The following is a 21,018-nucleotide window of genomic DNA, read 5'->3' as shown; positions in this document are numbered from 1 at the left end:
TTCGGGCCATACCTGCTCATTTTACAACAAATTCTCTGCAACACAGTGGCAGAACACTCGAACACATATTTATTATCCATCCATCCATCCATCTTCTTCCGCTTATCCGGGGCCGGGTCGCGGGGGCAGCAGTCTAAGCAGAGATGCCCAGACTTCCCTCTCCCTAGACACTTCCTCCAGCTCTTCCGGGGGGACACCGAGGCGTTCCCAGGCCAGCCGGGAGACATAGTCTCTCCAGCGTGTCCTAGGTCTTCCCCGGGGTCTCCTCCCAGTGGGACGCGCCCGGAACACCTTCCCAGGAAGGTGTCCAGGAGGCATCCGGAACAGATGCCCGAGCCACCTCAGCTGACCCCTCTCAATGTGAAGGAGCAGCGGCTCTACTCTGAGCTCCTCCCGAGTGACCGAGCTTCTCACCCTATCTCTAAGGGATCGCCCAGCCACCCTGCGGAGAAAGCTCATTTCAGCCGCCTGTATCCGGGATCTTGTCCTTTCGGTCATGACCCAAAGCTCATGACCATAGGTGAGAGTAGGAACGTAGATTGACCGGTAAATCGAGAGCTTCGCCTTGCGGCTCAGCTCTTTCTTCACCACGACAGACCGGTACATCGACCGCATTACTGCAGAAGATGCACCGATCCATCTGTCAATCTCCCGTTCCATCCTTCCCTCACTCGTGAACAAAACCCCAAGATACTTAAACTCCTCCACTTGAGGCAGGAACTCTCCACCAACCTGAAGTGGGCAAACCACCCTTTTCCGACTGAGGACCATGGCCTCGGATTTGGAGGTGCTGATTCTCATCCCAGCCACTTCACACTCGGCTGCAAACCGTCCCAATGCCTGCTGAAGGTCCTGGCTTGATGAAGCCAACACGACAACGTCATCTGCAAAAAGCAGAGATGAAATCATGTGGTCACCAAACCTGACACCCTCCGGCCCCTGGCTGCGCCTAGAAATTCTGTCCATAAAACTTATGAACAGAACCGGCGACAAAGGGCAGCCCTGCCGGAGTCCAACATGCACCGGGAACAAGTCTGACTTACTGCCGGCAATGCGAACCAAGCTCCTGCTTCGGTCATACAGGGACCGGACAGCCCTTAGTAAAGGACCCCGGACCCCATACTCCCGGAGCACCCTCCACAGGCCGCCGCGAGGGACACAGTCGAATGCCTTCTCCAAATCCACAAAACACATGTGGACTGGTTGGGCAAACTCCCATGAACCCTCCAGCACCCTGTAGAGGGTATAGAGCTGGTCCAGTGTTCCACGGCCCGGACGAAAACCACACTGTTCCTCCTGAATCCGAGGTTCTACTATCGGCCGTATTCTCCTCTCCAGTACCCTGGCATAGACTTTCCCAGGGAGGCTGAGAAGTGTGATCCCCCTGTAGTTGGAACACACCCTCCGGTCCCCCTTCTTAAAAAGAGGGACCACCACCCCGGTCTGCCACCCCAGAGGCACTGTCCCCGACTGCCACGCGATGCTGCAGAGGCGTGTCAGCCAAGACAGCCCCACAACATCCAGAGACTTGAGGTACTCAGGGCGGATCTCATCCACCCCCGGTGCCCTGCCACCGAGGAGTTTCTTGACTACCTCGGTGACTTCAGCTTGGGTGATGGACGAGTCCACCTCTGAGCCCCCAGCCTCTGCTTCCTCAATGGAAGACGTGACGGCGGGATTGAGGAGATCCTCGAAGTATTCCTTCCACCGCCCAACGATATCCCCAGTCGAGGTCAGCAGCTCCCCACCTCTACTGTAAACAGCGTTGGTAGGGCACTGCTTCCCTCTCCTGAGGCGCCGGACGGTTTGCCAGAATCTCTTCGAGGCCAGCCGATAGTCCTTCTCCATGGCCTCACCGAACTCCTCCCAGGCCCGAGTTTTTGCCTCCACAACCACCCGGGCTGCAGTTCGCTTGGCCTGTCGGTACCCGTCAGCTGCCTCAGGAGTCCCACAAGCCAGCCAGGCCCGATAGGACTCCTTCTTCAGCTTGACGGCATCCCTTACTTCCGGTGTCCACCACCTGCTTCGGGGATTGCCGCCTCGACAGGCACCGGAGACCTTACGGCCACAGCTCCGAGCGGCCGCTTCGACAATGGAGGTGGAGAACATGGTCCACTCGGACTCAATATCTCCAGCCTCCCTCGGGATCCGGTCGAAGCTCCGCCGGAGGTGGGAGTTGAAGATCTCTCTGACAGGAGACTCGGCCAAACGTTCCCAGCAGACCCTCACTGTACGCTTGGGTCTGCCGAGTCTGTCCAGCTTCCTCCCCCGCCATCGGATCCAACTCACCACCAGGTGGTGATCAGTTGACAGCTCCGCCCCTCTCTTTACCCGAGTGTCCAAGACATACGGCCGCAGGTCAGATGAAACGACCACAAAGTCGATCATTGACCTACGGCCTAGGGTGTCCTGGTGCCACGTGCACTGATGGACACCCTTATGCTTGAACATGGTGTTCGTTATGGACAAACTGTAACTAGCACAGAAGTCCAATAACTGAACACCACTCGGGTTCAGATCAGGGGGGCCGTTCCTCCCAATCACGCCCCTCCAGGTGTCACTGTCGCTACCCACGTGGGCATTGAAGTCCCCCAGTAGAACGACGGAGTCCCTGGTTGGAGCACTTTCCAGCACCCCTCTCAGAGACCCCAAGAAGGCCGGGTACTCTGCACTGCCGTTCGGCCCGTAGGCACACGCGACAGTGAGAGACCTATCCCCTACCCGTAGGCACAGGGAAACGACCCTCTCGTTCACCGGGGTGAACTCCAACACATGGCGGCTGAGCTGGGAAGCTATAAGCAAACCCACACCAGCCCGCCGCCTCTCACCATGGGCAACTCCAGAGTGGTGAAGAGTCCATCCTCTCTCGAGGAGTGTGGTTCCAGAGCCCAAGCCGTGCGTAGAGGTGATCCCGACTATCTCTAGTCGGAACCTCTCAACCTCACGCACAATCTCAGGCTCCTTCCCCGCCAGCGAGGTGACATTCCACGTCCCTAGAGCTAGCTTCTGTGTCCAGGGATCGGGTCGTCGAGGCCCCCGCCTTCGACTGCTGCCCAATCCTCTTTGCACCGGCCCCTTACGGTCCCTCCTGTAGGTGGTGAGCCCACGGGAAGGTGGCCCCACGTCGCTCCTTCGGGCTGAGCCCGGCCGGACCCCATGGGGGGAGGCCCGGCCACCAGGCGCTCGCATACGAGCCCCAACCCCGGGCCTGGCTCCAGGGTGGGGCCCCGGCTGCGCCATACCGGGCGACGTCACGGTCCTCTGATATTTGTTCATCATAAGGGGTTTTTGAACCGCTCTTAGTCTGACCCGTCACCAAATTAATAACATATTTATTAATTTGTTTTAATTTATGGATTTATGGATTTTTATTGGCTAATATTGTATTTCCCCCTCTCAGGTTAAAATTTTTGTTGCTGAAAAAAAATTATAAAACGGAAATAAGACAATAATGCAAGCTGCCATTATGCAGTTTGCCTGATTTTGCATTAAATTCTGCTAGTGTAGAATCATGAAATCTTTGAGGTCATCCAGTCGTTTCAATTAAATACACATGATTGGGAATTTCACTTGTTCAATATTTGAAATATCCAACAGTCGAACATTTTAATAGTTTTTTTTATTTTTTATTAAAGGATTACTGGACTTGCTTATATAAAGTTTGGTTTGGTCAGTGCCAATAGCCTTGTGGGCAGCATTCAGGCGTCCCGAGTTTGAGTCCCGGCTCGTGGACCTTTCCTGATCCCGTCTCCCCTCTCTCCCACTTTGCTTCCTGTCTAATAATTGTCCTATCATAATAAAGCAAAAATGCCAAAAAAAAAAAAAAAGGTTGATAAATGGTTGTTAAATAGTTGGTTTGTTGGCCCAATGGGATGGATTGCTTTCTAAACACAACTGAACCACTCCAGAGTTTTTTGTAATTGGGCCTGAGACCATAATCACCCGATTATTTTAGTGCCGATCCACTATGCCTAAACAAACCGAACTAAGGGAGAAAACACGCCAGATTCTGAAACAAAGGCTTCAAATGAGCCAAGTGTGAAAAAGCCCTAAGATTGCCAGATCAGGTTGAAAGGGTTTTTATTTAACATTGAGAATACAAAAAATCCAATTGTCTGTGATTAGATTGTGTATTAGATTGTTGTGATTCAACTAAATAAACAGTATGCAGAACTACAGGCTAACTTTTAAAATTGGGTAAAAAAAATATCCCACAGCTGATGTGTAAAATCTCTTGCTTGGTTTGGTAAGGCAGGCTGTTATTCTTTCCGTAGTCTCTCAGTAACTCTACACCATTTTGGGGTCTATGGAGCTGTGTCAAGTGCTCTAGAGCCCTGATTCTTGTTAAAACAATCATGGCTACACGTGTCAAAACACAAGACATCACAGTCATCTAGTTTTGCAGAAAATCTCATAATGGCCCCACAGATTTCACACTGTCGCTTATAGTGCGTTACAGGTTAGAGGTAAATAGCGGTGCTGCTATCTATGGTGAGCACTGAAGTGGCCTTTCATTGAATTTTTCTGGAAACAAACCAGAGAAAATGCCAAGACAAACTGGAAAGACAAATAAAGCTTTGCAGAGGCCTCTGTGTGTCCAGAGTGTTCATTCTTACCCAGGTGAACCTCGTTCACCTTGTCCAGCCAGAATACTACTACTGCGATTCTATCCGTTTTCACATATACACTGGAAATTGAAGTACAGTTTATATTAAGCAGAACAACCTGAAATCCCCAAGCAGTTGGGTGGCGTATCTGCTGTCTGTCCAGTAAAACCTCTATTTTACAGGGTACATTATGCAGCGGTGCATTTCCATCAGTGTTTTACAGTAAAGTATAACCACAGACCTCAGGTGGTACTCATTTCAGGCTGTAATTGTCGACTGTGCAGCTTTCTTTGTCTCTTCCTATTAGAGTGCTTACTAAGGCACTATTACTATTCATACTTCTGGTTAGTGAAAACCCCTAACCCTGAGTCTTAAACTTTAGTGTGGCGGTTTGTGGTACGGATATGGATGAAATTATATGACTAGTGGAGAGTTGTGCTTGTACCTTTCTAAACAATCAGAACTTTTTTGCATAGTGGAAAACAAAATAGTTTTGTAGTGAATTTTAATAGTGAATGCACTTAATTATCGCTCTTTGTGTGTGCTGAATACGGAAGTCACTCGTCTTACCCTAAAATTACCCTAGACATAGGATAAGCATAGTAACAATTTGCTATCTCGCAGCTATAAATAACAAGTGTGCCTACAACTAAATTTGGTTGCTGTTAGTTTTATTAACTCTTAAGTTTTAACAACTCTAAAAACACCCTAATAGCCTCATAGCAAAACACTAAAACTATAACAACTGCATTGCAGGGTTATTATAATTAAAGCTGCAGTCCGTAACTTTTTTAATACACACTATACTCATAGTTACGCAGTTCTGATGATGTTAACATTAATAATTTGAGAATAAAGTATAACAATAATAATAATTTGCACGGTTTGATGTGATATGAGCTAACCAATCTTTAGATTAAATCACCATTGGTAGCGCAATTTATGGTAGTGTTTTTTTCCTCAGTTGGTCAGAACAAATGTGGCAGACTTGTTACTTACTTCTTCAGATTAGGGGTGGCTCGATACCACTTTTTCAGAACCGATCCCGATCCGATACCAAAAATTCTTAGTATCTGTCAATACCAATACCAGGGCAGTTTTTTTTTTATTAGTGTTTAATTTTTATACCTCAATGTGTGTTGACCTGATCATGACTTTTTTGTGTTACACACAATCTACTAAATATAGACAACTTTATTGTAAAAAAAACAACAAAATTAATGCATATGTAATTAGAATCTATGACAAAAATATTATTATAAACTAGGTTAGTGGATAATTCAGAAGCAAAAGTTGAACTTTTATTGCACAATAATTTGATAAAATATTAAATTAGTGGGGAAAATACATTATTTAGTGGGGAACAAATAAAAGTGAATAAGTGTAGGACTAAATCTAAAATTATAATGTAAAATTATATACATTGCTCTTTGTATTGTTGTAAAATACATTCATGAAAAACATGTAATATATTTATATATAAATATACACTCATGGCCAAAAATATCGGCACCCTTTGTAAATATGATCAAAGGCTGTGAAAATTAATCTGCATTGTTAATCACAAAATCACAAAAATCTAACCTTTCATTGGATAATAAGAATTTAAAATGGGGGGAAATATCATTATGAAATACCACAGCCATATCACCCTGCAGCCCAAGACTGGTTGCCCACTGAAGCTAAGCAGGGTTGAGCCTGGTCAGTACCTGGATGGGAGACCTCTTGGGAAAACTAGGTTGCTGTTGGAAGAGGTGTTAGTGAGGCCAGCAGGGGGTGCTCACCCTGTAGTCTGTGTGGGTCCTAACACCCCAGTATAGTGACAGGGACACTATACTGTAAAAAGCACCGTCTTTCGGATGAGACGTTAAACCGAGGTCCTGACTCTCTGTGGTCACTAAAAATCCCATGGCACTTCTCGTAAAGAGTAGGGGTGTAACCCCGGTGTCCTGGCCAAATTCCCTCCACTGGCCCTTGTCAATCATGGCCTCCTAGTAATCCCATACACTTGATTGGCTCTATCACACTCTCCTCTCCACCTGTAGCTGGTGTGTGGTGAGCGCACTGGCGCCGTTGTACTGTGGCTGCCAAATTAGTGAAGTGGCTTTAAGAAAAGAGCTAGAGCAGTGAAAATTCCCATTTCTACCATCAGGGCAGTAATTAAGAATTTCCAATCAACATAAAATGAAACTGCCTGGAAGAGGATGTGTGTCTATATCGTCCTAATGCACGGTGAGAAGGAGTGTTTGAGTGGCTAAAGACTCTCCAAGGACCACAGCTAGAGAATTGCAGAAAATAGTTGAGTCCCGGAGTCAGAAAACTTAAAAAAAAAAAAAAAATCATCAAACAGCACCTACATCACCACATGTTGTTTGGGAGGGTTTCAAGAAAAATTCTCCTAGCTCATCCAAAAACAAACTCCAGCATATTCAGTTATCAGACACGACTGGAACTTCAAATGGGACTGGCTTCCTGGTCAGATGAAACTAAAAAATTAGGTTTTTAGCAGCAAACACTCAAGATGGGTTTGGTGAACACAGTGTCAGACGGTGTCTCGTGTTTCCCCGCCTCTCTTGTCCATATTTGGCCTTCCTGATCCTGTCCTCGTTCCCTGTAATCATTAGTTCATTAGTCCCTAGCCCTGTGTTTAATTACTCCGCACCTGTTTCTGTTCTTCCTCGTTGATTTCCCTGTGTTCTTAAGCCCTGTGTCTCCCTGTCTCCCATGTCCTGTATTGTTCGTCATTCCCCAAGCTCCTCGTTCCGTGTTTTGGATTCAATAAACCTTGTGATTGGAAATCTCCGTGTCTCCTCGCTCCTTGCTCCCTGTGCAGCGTGAAAAAAAAAAAAAGGACCGAAACAGTAAGCGGCGCTTCTCCTCCCCCGTTTTGTTTTCCGTTTTGGAATAGTTTTTGTTTGTTCCTGCTTTTTTTTTTTTTTCTCCGCGGCGATGGAGTTCGCCGCCCGCCTCCGCGCCCTTGAATTGCATTTTGTGGAGTACACCGAGGAGTTCTGCGGGCTCACCAGGAGTTCGGAGCTTCATGACGCGGCCATTCTCCATCTGTTCCGGCTCGGGGCCGGTTTCCACTGCTCCATCGACCTCCCAGACACTGCTGGATTAACCTGGAGAGAAGGGATATACCGGTGTCTGGGAGACAAGAGCGCCCCCAAGTGTCCGCGCTGCCCGGGTGCCCCCAAGTGTCCGCGCCGCCCGAGCGCCCCCATGTGCCCGCGCCTCCCGAGCGCCCTCAAGTGACCTCGCCATCAAAGCACCCCCTAGTGCCCGCTCCTCCTCAGTGGCTCCCAGAGGGGAACTATAGGGTCATGACCTGTGTGGCCGGGCCGAGGGCCAAGGCCACAGAACCCCTTTACCCGTCTTAGCTACCTGAAAAAATAAGGCCGTGGCCTCCCGAGTCTCCTGATCCGCCATGGCCTCCTGAGTCCCTGGATCCTCCATGGCCTCCTGAGTCCCCTGTCCCGCCATGGCCTCCTGAGTCCCCTGTCCCGCCATGGCCTCCTGAGTCCCCTGATCCGCCATGGCCTCCTGAGTCCCCTGATCCGCCATGGCCTCCTGAGTCTCCTGATCCGCCATGGCCTCCTGTGTCTCCTGTCCCGCCATGGCTCCCGGAACGGGCCCCGCTCTGGAGGCCGGTAGCCCGGCCCCCTGATCCCTGGAGGCCTATGTGCTCGTGCTCGAGGTTTATGTGCTCGTTAAGAACATAGTGCTCTCTAGTCCAGTGTTGTGATCTAACAGAAACCAGCACGAAGATAAAATCCTGCAAGATAAAGTCCTTTTATGCAAAACCAAGTATAATATTAGGAACATGTAATAACCTTGCAGAGAGTTTTATCGTCTCGACTGTAGTAATCGAATGCGACACGCAGTTTGACCGCTGAATGGAGGATGACAGACAGCCGCAGCGGAGAGAAGAACATACGTCAACTTTCATCTGTACCTCACATTGAACTATGGAACAGCTTCAGAACACTTGAAATATAGTGCACAAAAACTTTTTGTGTGTTTCATCATGTGTTTGTGGATTTGTGGTGCTTAACAATGCCACAATAGTATGCGCACAATATTGGATTTGGATCGGCCTCGTCTGACCGATACCTATCTGGTAGAAAATGCCAATATCGGAGTGATACCGATACTGAATCGGTGCACCTCTAGTTCAGATGGCAATATACTGTGAAAATTCTTATTTTGGTCATATATTCGGTTGATAACGGGTCTGTGTTCGCGCTGTAATGGCTGCAGGCCGGATGGCTGTTTCGTCTGAATTGGATTTTCTATGCAAGTTATTTTCCTGTGTTGACTGTGCTCTATGCTGAGGTTTTTGTCTGTTCTCACACTGCACTCTCGTTCAGGAGCGTAGTGTGAGGACTATTTTTTTTCTCCTCTCTTTCCTCATGTTGTGCTGTATTCTCTTCTTTATTGCATTTCGTTGCCTTGTACCTACATGTGCAATGACAATAAATTGAATCCAATCCAATCCAATATTCCAAGACGTTGGCTAGAATCTGTGATTGCGAAGTACAATAAACATCCACACCGGTGCATGACTGACTGCCACACATTCACCACAAAACATTAGATTCATCTGTGCTGGAGCCGTGCCCATCCCACACAAGTAAGATAATTCTGCAAGCAGCTGCAATTCCAGGTTTTCAAACAGAGATGGCAACAAAGAGGCAAAATTTACGGACTGCAGCTTTAACCAAAACTTCAATAAACCTACAGTTCTCATTTTCACTTAGTTTAACTTTTGGTTGCTTAGCGGTATGAAGCATAAAACTACAAGCTACTTGCAGAGGAACATTGTTTTGGTAATTACGTGACGTGCTTCGGAGTGCAGAACTGTGAGAGATTGTGCTGAACTGAAGTGATTGACAACTTAAAAGGGGTAGTCTTTGCATGCTTTTTTGTATACAATTCATTCACAAGTTGCATAAAAGTTCTGGGAATTCTAATATTGTTCTGTGAATCATTTCTGAAATGAATATGTCAAAATACTGTAGATGTGAGGACTAAGTGTTGTAGTGATAGATCTGCAAACTAATAGACCTGCCACAGCATATGTTTAGTAGTATCTACAGTTAGATACTTGCTTGGGAAAAAGAAAGAAAGAAAGAAAGAATGACATGTTTGTTCAGTAAGGCTCAAAATTTGAGGTATCATTCATGGTAGTGGCACAAAAGGTGTGGAATGAGTTACATGCCAAAGTTAGAGGTGAGTAATAGTACAGTTTGAGCAATAACAATAGCGACACCTTAGCATGCAGCAATAATTGAACCTAATTATACTCCCCTATAAAGCTTCTTTATAGATTCATTTCTTCTGTTTATGTTTTTAAAGTGATGTGCTCTGTGTAAAATAAGTCATTTATGTTCCCATAATTCTCCACACTGTATATGCATTGTTGAAGTGAGTTCAGCCCAAATGAGTCTGAAAACCAGTCATTGCCAATATTGCTACGAAGTCAAAACTCTGTTTAAAACAAAAATATAATCTCTGCTTTAACAGTGACCAGTCGTAGCTCTAGAGGACCTCCCCGTTGCTCTTTACTCATTTATGCTTTAGCAGAAATTATTTTTTTAGCCACAAAAAAAGAATATTTTGACAGTCCTGCCATGATTATAATAGCTGGGCCTGCTATTGCATTTTCCCAATTCTCGCAAAAGTTAAACGCTCACACATGTGCTCATTTTGCTCCTATACTGCTGCGTTGTTGGAAAAACATTGTTAGAAATCCCATCTTTGGGTGGCTGCAATGTAAATGTTGCAATTAAATCTTACGAGAGTTTCTACAAAGCCTGTAAAGCTATTGTTATGACAACCAATGGGTAGTTGACACATATGGACTTTTTTATCACAATTTTTAAAGTTTTATTAAAATGACATTTTAAAATGTAAACGAACAGTAAATCACTGGTTTATTTTGAGGTGAAACTAGGCTAATTTGTGAATGCAAATTGTAAAGGTTTGTTGTAATATTGACCGTCATGTCAGTTGTCATCCTTGAAATAAATAATTGTCAACCTTCTTTCACCATTTGTGCCTATTTTCAACATTCTGGTGTTTTTCTTCTCCATTCCACAGGACACACTGGACGTTACATCAAGGCCCTATTCAGCACCAGTCTGATATTCCTCTTGGCACATGTCAGCTTCCAGATCTGCCTGTATACCATCCCCAGCCTTGATAATGCACTGGGACACAACTGTAAGTCTGACTTGTTTCTTTATTAAGTATCATTAAGCAGCATTCACAAAGAGGATGCATTTTTTTTATTGAAAAACATAGCGTTGTCAAGTTGTTTTTAAATGGTTATCAGTTGATCCAGGCTGGTCAGTAGGTAGCTGACCAGCTAACATGTTCAAAAACACTTAACAAGCCGTTGTTGTTGAATCATAAGTGTCATAAAGGATTCTCATGTCATTTGAAAATTCACAGTTATCACCTGTGAAATGGTGCAGGACAAAAGTTGTCCCACCAGTTCTTGCTTTGACGCCAGCTGATGTCATGCGACCAATACATACACATACTTCACATCTACATAAAGGCCTTCAGCTTTAATCCCAAATGTAAACAAAAATCCACATTCAAGCCAGATGGCACCAAAGTTTTAATATGTGCATTCACTAAGGTTCTTGTTTCAATAAGTTGATCCAATTTACCAACAAGAAGCCAGCTATGCTCCAAAACACAGCTACCAGATTAAGTTGAATTTTCCAGCTGGGCATTCACAGGTGACTGTGATTTTTGTTAAGCAGGACGTGTTCCTGGATTTAAATCTTGCAGTGGTTTCAAAAACACCAGTCTGGTCAGCCAAGTCGTTTTCTCTAACTGTAAAACGTTTTGCTATAACTACCTATGAAGTACTTATAAAATCAGATGGGAATAATCTGTTGAAATTTAAACCTAAATCTTAAAGTTCAATTTATCTGATAGGAATGTCATTCTTTGTTCAACTTACCAAAATCACTAAATATGTAGCGGCTTTATGTCTCACACGGGACGAAAAGGATAAGTAAGTACTGCAATCCATTTGAGAACCCTCAGCTATTAGCCACTCTTATTTGAAGTTTGGACGTTGTGTTTGCCTTCCCTTCCCAAATTGTCCAGAAAGACCAATGCACGATGTGTCATTCCTGAGTCCCACACATCTTTAAGGAGTCGCCAGGCTGACTGCAAAGACTTCAAGGGCTTGTAGCCTTTGGCTGACTCTGCCAAAGGAGAGTTCAGTGGCTCATGGAAATGTTTCGGTAGCTTTGCAAAGGCACTTGCGGTTGGCTCGCCTTTATGACTTAATAGACAATGTCCAGTACTGTGATTAATTTTATCCTCAGTATACAAACCTCTCTCTTGCTCTCTCTGTAGGCAGCTCATGGGAGACTCTATCAAGACATGTTGGAGTGTCCAGGTATGTTGAGAATGCAGAGAATGAGCATGTATACGTGTTGAAATTGAAACTATTTGAAACTGATCAGAGCTAGATCACAAAGTTCAAACCTGCGAGGAAACTTATTTAACATAAAACATTTTTTCATTCAGCCATGTTTTCGCCCGATTTTCACCATATTGCAAAAATTCCTGAACTTGAAAAAATGAACTTGTGATACCCAATATTTATGAATTTATTTATTTATTTTTCAAAGCAGCTTTCCAGAAAACACATGATTTTAATAATTATTATAATATTTTACTGTCTGCATGCCGTGCATGGCTTAGTCAGATTTAGCAGATTAGAGCTGGGCGATAACATAGTTTACATTTTGCGAAAATACAAGAAATGAATGTGGTATCTTATTTTTATTTTATTTTATTTTCAGATGAAAAGCTACATTTTCAAGCCCTATTCTGTAAAATATTCATGAACTTTTAAATTTACTTAAGTTTTATCTTTCATGTTTTTATTTTATTTTATTTTATACATTTAATTTATTTATTTTTTTTCATTGTAATGTATTTTATTACTTCTTATTATTTTATTTCTAGATAAAAGGCTACATTTTCAAGCCCTCTTCTCTTCTCTTCTCTTCTCTTCTCTTCTCTTCTCTTCTCTTCTCTTCTCTTCTCTTCTCTTCTCTTCTCTTCTCTTCTCTTCTCTTCTCTTCTCTTCTCTTCTCTTCTCTTCTCAATGAAAAGGCTAAAGGCTACATTTTCTGATCTGTGTATTTAACCGCTCAGTTTGTGGTTGCTCCTGCAGGCTTCCGCTGGAAGATCCTTGGAGCATGGTGTGGCTCCTGACGCCAGACCTTGGGATCTTCATCATCTCTCTGATCACCCTGATACTGTGTAACCGTCTGTTGAAGAAGAGAGAGGAGGGACCCATACCTCAAATGTCTACACTTCTCCAGGAGGTGAGCTGAGCATAGACCAGGCCTACTGTCTACTGTCTGTTGATCTATTGTTATGTTTGAGCAGCTTATTATGAGCCACTGGTGAGTAATGCTGGTTTAGTCTGAGCCTCACACAGCCCAACCATGGCCTGCTGCAGTGGCTAGTGCTGATGTAATCCAATGACTGCTATTTCACTGGCTGGCTGCTATATAAGTTGTGTGAGTCAGGGATTTTATCATTCTGCTGGGAACCAAATATTTGTTTGCATGCATCACGATTGTTACAATGAGCGCTTTAGAGGTAAAACTTTTTTTTTAATTTTTGAAAAGTTTAGGTTCATAATATAACAAGGTTCATGATCTTCATACAAAAAATCATATGATACAGTGGCCCAAAAAATTTTTGGACACATAAACCAGACTTAATATTGCACAAATGGCAATGACACATACATTTTTTGGTATTTATATTACTGCTTTTCTTTTCCTTTTTTTTTATTAATTCATGTATATTTATTCATTTATTTACTTATTTATTTTATTTACTGAAGCTTTGGCAAGCAAATGAGATATCCTCAGGATCAACTGCATGTTCTGCCTTATTGCTGAGTCTTACATCCATAAAATAATCTGTACTTAGTAGTTTTAGATGCAGGTAAATTATGACCACAAAGTGTACCATGCACCATATTATTGTGGTATCATCGATTTGAGATTTACCTGTCTATTTAGGTCATGTAAAAATGTGGTTGCTCATTTTATAAGTTGGTCAGATGGAACCTTCCTGTCTAAGTGTGTGTTATATCCTCCAGACGTTACATAAAAATGCCTTGGAAGACTAATGCTGACAAGTCCTAAGTGCCATATAGGTATATCTTAGGTATATACTGTATGTGGTCACTTATTTAAAATGTGTGCAAATGGCCCAAAAAGTTTTACTTCGGATTTAAAATGAATAAAAATTAAAATACTTTGTAATGTAATTGTAAGTGTACAGTACGTGTCTGTGTGTGTGACATAGGGACATTTTTTTACTCATAAAGTTTTCTTTGAGGGTTTTATTTAGGGGTAGGGTTAGGGGATAGAATATATAGTTCAGACCCTATTTTGGAATGCCCCTATAAAAAACATATTTAGGGAATTCTGGGTGTGAGAGAGTGTGTGAAACAGTATGGCAAAATCATTATTTAAAAAATATGCTGCTCAAAACCTGTAGCCCTGACCACAAGGTCACATGGCAACTCAAATCAAAACAGTTTTGTTTTGCATGGTATTATAATGGTGAACATGTATATTTGAGCAACTCATCGAAACTTGTAGATGGGCTCTTTTGATTTAGGCCAGTAAGCAGCACAAAACACCTTAGCAACCACATAGCAATATCCAAACACAGCAAGTAAACACCTGATACTGAGTAACCAACCCACTAACAGGCAACACCACGTATACATTTTCTTCAGAAAATCTTGTTTGAAATCTAGTTTTTATTATAGGCTAATCTTATTTACTAATTGATGTGAATGCAGCTTCCAAAAGACAAGTAGTGTAAATAGTGCTTCAACACACTGTAGGAATGTACAGAAAATATGTTTAGTTGTTGGTTTCAGAAAGAATAAAACTATTAGCAGATACATTACTTCTCATTTCAAACCAGCGTGAAGAAACTCAAAACTTTTTTAGCTGAAAGCTTGAACTTCAATGCTTGAAACATATTTAAGTTGAGAATAGTAATAATAAAACTTATTTTTAACAATTGATTCAATTTTCCCATGTCACAAAATGTCATATACTGAAAGTTTTGACTTCTCTTCGATCTCCACCCTGTGAGGTTTTATGAGATTTTTGCTCTTGCATTTTTTTTTTCCATTTGACTCTTTGCACCATTCCAGCACTGTACAGCGGCCTAGAGTATGACAACTTCCTGCTGCTTTTGCCAAGGCAACAACATCAACAAACACTGGCTGGCTGGCTCACTATGTGTCAGCATAGAAAAATAGGATCTTTATAAGATCAATTAGCAATAGAGGCCCAAACTGCTAAACCATGTATGCGTGTCTGCTTTACTGGAATCTTAACAACAGAAACCATTTCAACATGATATATAATGCTTATATACATATTATTTCCAGATACCTCCATCTGACACTTTCTTACCCTCAAATGCAAAAAAATGAGTAAAATGCAGCAGCAGGACTGTTAAAGCTTGATTATGTTTTGATGTGTTTTATAATTTTACAATTGAAGCTATTATTGAATCTATTTAGTATAGATTATTGTTAAAACAACTTTCTAAACAGTTCTTTGAAATGAGCCATCTAAGTGAGTGAATTTGCCAAAATGAATCAGTATTGAGCAATGTTTTCTAAGTCCTTGAGACTTTGTTTAATTTTTGTATGTTTTACTTACTATTACTATTACTATTCTGATTTCCAAAAGTGCAACAGTGTAAAAACCGCTTCATGACAAAATTTTGTGCACTGTTGCATTATAAGCAACTAGCAACCACCTGCCTTGTAAACTGGTGTAGGAACAACATAATTACAAAACATTCCAAAGCATTGGCCTGCAGTGAGGGACTGAGTGAATGGGCTTTGTTGTGGCCATGGCACTTGGAGTCTGATGTCAGTTTGATCAGATGAAATGCGTTTATACATGTCTCTGTACTCACTGTTTTACTGAAGTAAAAAAGGAAATGTACGACAAAGAAGACCAATGTCAGTACACCAGTTTCCAGACTATATTACAATAAATGCAATATAGTTGTTTTTATGTAACTTTTAATGCAAACACTGACAAACAACTGTCAGTGAATGCACAATGTTGAATAAAATGTAAGTATTAATTTGATTTTATTCACACATATTATGGTTTGATTTAAGCTATGTAACAACTGTGATTGGTAGGTGATAAATTGGCTTATGAAGGCAGGTATGAAATTAAAAATAAAGAACGATCTTAAATAAACTCTGAACATTCAGGTACACCATACGTGCATGGAGTGGGAAGCTCTGAAAAGAAATAGGGAAAATAAACAGAAGGAAAAAACTACTAAGAATACAACAGGCATTTTCATAACGTCAAACACCACACAACTTCCGGCATTTTTCCATCAGGAAACCGTGTTTTGTTTACAGCTTCCCAGGCTGCTACAATGAGCACGCCAGACTACAAGCTAGTCACTGACAAAGTATACAAGGTTCATGGCATTGAAATTTTGATATTTCAAAAAGACATCCAGGGTACAAAATTGCTTCATTTAGTTGGTCTGCTGTTTTTTTGGTCTTCTGGCATGGTTTTTAGTTTTTAGTTGTAATTATTACTGTCAGTCGATTATAGGGGTCATATGATGTGTGTTACAAGCTGTTCGTGCATAGATGAGATCCCTAAAGTTGCAAAGACTAAAGTCTCAAACCCAAAGAGATATTCTTTATAAAATATAGAATATAGAAACGTGGTTTCAGTAACCGCAGTAGTGTTGATGCAGCCATGTCAGGGAGACACTGTGTGTTTCTATGCGAAAGCAAAAGCACTTTATTTGGCCTTCTGAAAGTAGATGCAATTAGGAATCATTGGTTAAGATTTGTTTACAACACAACAGCACAACCCAAATGTTCGAATTTGTCCAACGCATTTTATGGACGGCAGTTTCGTGAACCTAGTAGAGTACAAGGCTGGCTATGCATGAAGGCTATTTCTAAAAAAAAAGAAAAGGGTAAATTCTGACTTTGCTGACAATCTAGCACTTCTGAATCAGCGACTGTAAGTATGTTTTGTTGTTAGTTCAAGTATTTGCTATTGACTGTTCAAATGCGGAGTTTTGCGCGTAACGCGTCGTGTGTGTGTGTGTGTGTGTGTGTGTGTGAGGGGAATAGGGTCACATCACAGCAGAGTGTATAGTCCGTCAGAAATCGTCTTAAGGCTGGAATACACTACACAACTTTTAAAATCTGAACAGATTTTTAAAACACTAGGCATCATACATTTACTGACTTTGTAAATAGTGACAAAGGAAAACTGGGCATCATACACTACGCGACTGAAGATCATATACTACCAGACTTTAAAGTTGTTCCGATCACAACGAACTCACGCAGAAACGTGCGCCCTGTTGCTAGGAGATGCATGACAAATGAAAATGTGTGTTCTAAAATCGGCTGAAAATATCAAACATTTTTGATATCCTCCGACTGGATAGAATCAAAGTCTGAAGCTAAAAAAATCGGAGTCTGTGACCATCATACACTACGCAATTTTCTGTGGAATCTGTCAGCTGTAATCTGCAGACTGGCTCTGACTTTTCTCAACTAGTGTCAACTTGTTCAGACTGTAAAATCGGGGGGAAATCGAGGCAAATATCGCGTAGTGTATTCCAGGCTTTAACCGCGACATGTGTACTGCAAACACATATGAGCATCATTACTGTGTCTGTCACGCGACTCTGTTCCCCTTTCGGGCTTGAACTGATAAAACTAACTTGAAAGCTGAGGTTTGTGATTATGGTAAGGCGCATTACATTTCCGACGCGTGCTTGTGGTGTTCGGCCAATCACAATGCACTGGGTCAGTTGGCCAATCAGAGCAGACTGCACTTGTTGGAAGGAGGGGCTTTGTAGAAAACGACGCGTTTGAGAGAGGCGGGGCATAGAGGAACTACAATAATGTACAGTGTTTGAAAAATAATGTGTTTTTTGAACATTAAAGCATGTCAACATATTCTGTTACACCAAATGCACAAAATAATGATCTTTAAAATAGCATCATATAACCCTTTAAAATAAATTATTCTGTTCAGTCTGTTGTTCAGGTGCTGATCTGGTATTGCACATTTCTTTTTGAGAGTGTATAGCCTGTTCACTAATTAAGGTTTAGATTGGCCTGAAGATTCGTTACATGGATCTATCCAGAGGGCAGCTGATGCCTTATTGCGGCTCTATGTTTAGTGTTGGAGAGGGTGTTAATAGAGTCACATGAGGCTGTGGAATGAGGGAGGACCTGGACAATGCTTAACACTGATAATGCGCTGAGCTGAAAAGACTAGAAACATCCAACCTTCCTGTGCCCTTGAAGGAGTCTAACACCGGTTCATATTCAGGGTCAAAAGATTGGCAGGAGGAGCAAATGAACTAAGAAGGAAAACAAACTTAGTCCTGCACAGTGAGACTTTTGACATTTGGCATAATGTCTGGTCCTCAGTGTTTATGGTTGGTCTTGTGGCCAGACTTGTAATTTCACCCACGGAAAGTCTGACCAGCATGGCAAGCTCAAATCTGATTGCCTGACTTCATGCAACTTTCTCAAAACTCTTGCCACTTGAATATGCATTACAAAAGTCTGGTTGAGGCTCTGTAAATGCACTGTGAAAATTAAGAGTTATTGAATATGTTTGTATGCATGTATGTAAGTTGGACTATCCCCATTAAAAACATTTCAAGAGTTAATAAAGTCTCCTTCACACCAAGAACGTTAACTGAATGCTGAAGGGATAATTTAATTGTGTAAGCCAATCCTGAAATAAACATCATCCTAGTTTATAGGATTTTTCCATTGACTTTTATATTATTGCCGAAAATAAGCTCTGCAACTGACAACAGTTTATGATTCTGGCAAGTTTTGTTCTTGCAAGATAATCTTAAAATGAAAACAACTTTTCAAATACAAGTAAAAAGGTATACTGTAGTTAGACTGCATTTCAGAAACGATCTCCGTCCACACTACACAACTGAAAATGCATGTCACATAACCATTCATAATGACCATGATGTTATGTTTACACAGTCGTCAAGGATATGCAGCCATGCTATCGTTTTCAGAAGTCTCAGTTTTGGTCTGTTTACACTGAAACACAACCCCAGAGTTTTTAATCTAAAACGGGGTCTGCAGCGTTTTCAAAAATCTCAATTTTCGAGGGTCGAGAACGCAAGAGTAATGTAAACGACAGGTGTAACTGTAGCAAACAAAAATGTACTAGTGTAAACAGCCTTAAAATCTGCAAGTTAGAATGTTTGCGTTAAAATAGTTTGCAAGAGTGGAATTATAAACACAATGAGGATATAAAAGCGAACTAGTGAGTTGATGAGTCTTCCTTTTCACTTGATAATATTTAATGTCTCCGACAACCTCTATAGTGCCAGTTAGCAAACACCTTTTTCAAGACACAAGATTTTAATAATCACAATTGATGATGCATTTTATGCCAGAGAATAAAATGTTAAAACATCCAGACCTTTGACATCCTAACCTTAACCCAAACCAAAAGCTCACTCAAATGAAAGTAATAACCTGTTCCTGGGTTTCAGGACGCATTACTACAGTACTCTGTAATGACATCTTTATTAGCATCCATGCCAATGGACAATAAAGTCAGGCTTATTATATACTAATTATGCAGTGCTTTAAATACTAGAGTTTTTTAAAGTCGGTGGTTTCTTATTGGCTGCCAATGTTATTATTGTTCATTAGCTGAAAAAAAAAAAGAATCGTTCCTTTATGTTATCTTTATAGTTTTGGTGTGGACTCCACTATTCTCTTAGAATTAGAATGTTTAATAAAAGTTTATAGCTATAGTTCTCATCCTCGGCGTGAACAGACCTTAAAGCTCTACTTTGTGTCTTTTTGATGCCCTCACAGTGATAGTGAGCCTTGTGTCTTCTAATGCAGTTGCACCATATTTTATCCCTTCGGTTCAGTAATGGATTGAATATACACTCTTTTTTTACACATAAGTAACTTTCTTTGCTTTGTTGTAAGATTCAAAGTTTATTTCAGAAATTTATTCTAACACTAGTTGGAAAGCTGTTTTTTTAAGCTAAAGGAATGCAAACAGAGGGATCAAGGTTTGACTGGTTAATGTGTTTGAGTTAATTTGGGCATATATAAACACTGTGATTGCGCTTAGAGCGGCATACTTGGTCTGAGATTGCCTGAGTGAGGTGGCCTCGTCAGATTGAAATTAAACACTGGAGTGATTCAGAAGTGGGCACAAAGCAATTTGACCCAAAGAAACAAGCTGTATCCTAATTCATAATGGGAAATGTCTTTTAATTGCCCTTCTCCAAAACAGGTGCATTAAATATTAAATATTCACACACATAGTTGGAGATATACAGTCAAACCCAAATTTATTCAGACACCTTCAACATATCTCACATTATCACAGTTTATTCGCTATAGTTTAGAAAATGGTAATAAAATATGACAAGAACAAGATTTAAACTGTGTAAGAACAACTTCATCTTGATAATGTCAGATAACTTTGATAGAAAGGTATGTAATGAATTAGGTTGAATAGCTGTCAGCTGTTAAATTTAAGTACGCAATTAGATAATACCAATTTAGGTCAACCAATTACCAAACAATACTTAATTTTGTTCAGTCTGTGGTCACATTAGCAATAAAAGAAAAAACACTTAAGCAAAACATGGTCAGGTGTGTGTGTGTGTGTGTATGTGAAAAAGTTAGAACACCCTATTGAATTCCATGGTTTTCCGTATCAGGACATAAAAAAAAATATCTGTTGCACTCAGTGGCTAGCAGAAACTGTTTGATAACCAGCATTCTTCAAAATATCTTCTTTTATGTTCAATTCTGAAAATACCCTTTGTCTCTTCAGACCTCTTTGACTATACCAGGTCACTGGTTTGAACAGTGTTTCAGTTTTTGCCCAAAAACGCCTCATGATGCAAACATGCCTTTCTGGCTCCGCAGGCCTGGCCAGATATGATGCCAAGAGTAACACACTCGCACATGTGCATACAAGCACATGCCTGCAAAAACGTTCTTCACCTTTTTGATGTTTTTTTCTCATTTATCACTTTCTAAACACATCCCTCAGTTTCTGTCTCTTACTGCATCTGTTTCTCAGTTTCTCTTTTACAGTGCTTTCAAAGGCTGATATTCTCAGTCTTGGTTTTAAAGTTTGGGACACAAGCTCACCAATATCACATGTCTTTTCAGTAGAACTTAGGTCATTTTCAAAGATTAATGAACACCGGTAGAAATATAAAAACATGTATATGATTTTGCATTAAAAACGTAATTCTTATGTGGCCTGTTTTTTTATCCCAGCAT

The 21,018-nt window shown here is 41.6% G+C and overlaps 1 protein-coding gene across 1 annotated transcript in view; it reads left to right on the top strand.

Annotated features, from left to right (window-relative positions):
* Positions 1-21,018, top strand: part of LOC306868830 (piezo-type mechanosensitive ion channel component 1-like) — a 97,153-nt gene that overhangs the window by 35,611 nt on the left and 40,524 nt on the right. The window contains exons 3-5 of the mRNA XM_079415221.1: positions 10,710-10,832; positions 11,991-12,033; positions 12,820-12,973. Of these exons, the coding sequence (XP_079271347.1) occupies positions 10,710-10,832; positions 11,991-12,033; positions 12,820-12,973 (320 nt within the window). The remainder of the gene's footprint in view (positions 1-10,709; positions 10,833-11,990; positions 12,034-12,819; positions 12,974-21,018) is intronic.

Source organism: Barbus barbus (assembly GCF_936440315.1).
Source record: "Barbus barbus genome assembly, chromosome: 1".
Lineage (NCBI taxonomy): Eukaryota > Metazoa > Chordata > Actinopteri > Cypriniformes > Cyprinidae > Barbus > Barbus barbus.
This window is presented reverse-complemented; position numbering and strand designations above follow the sequence as displayed.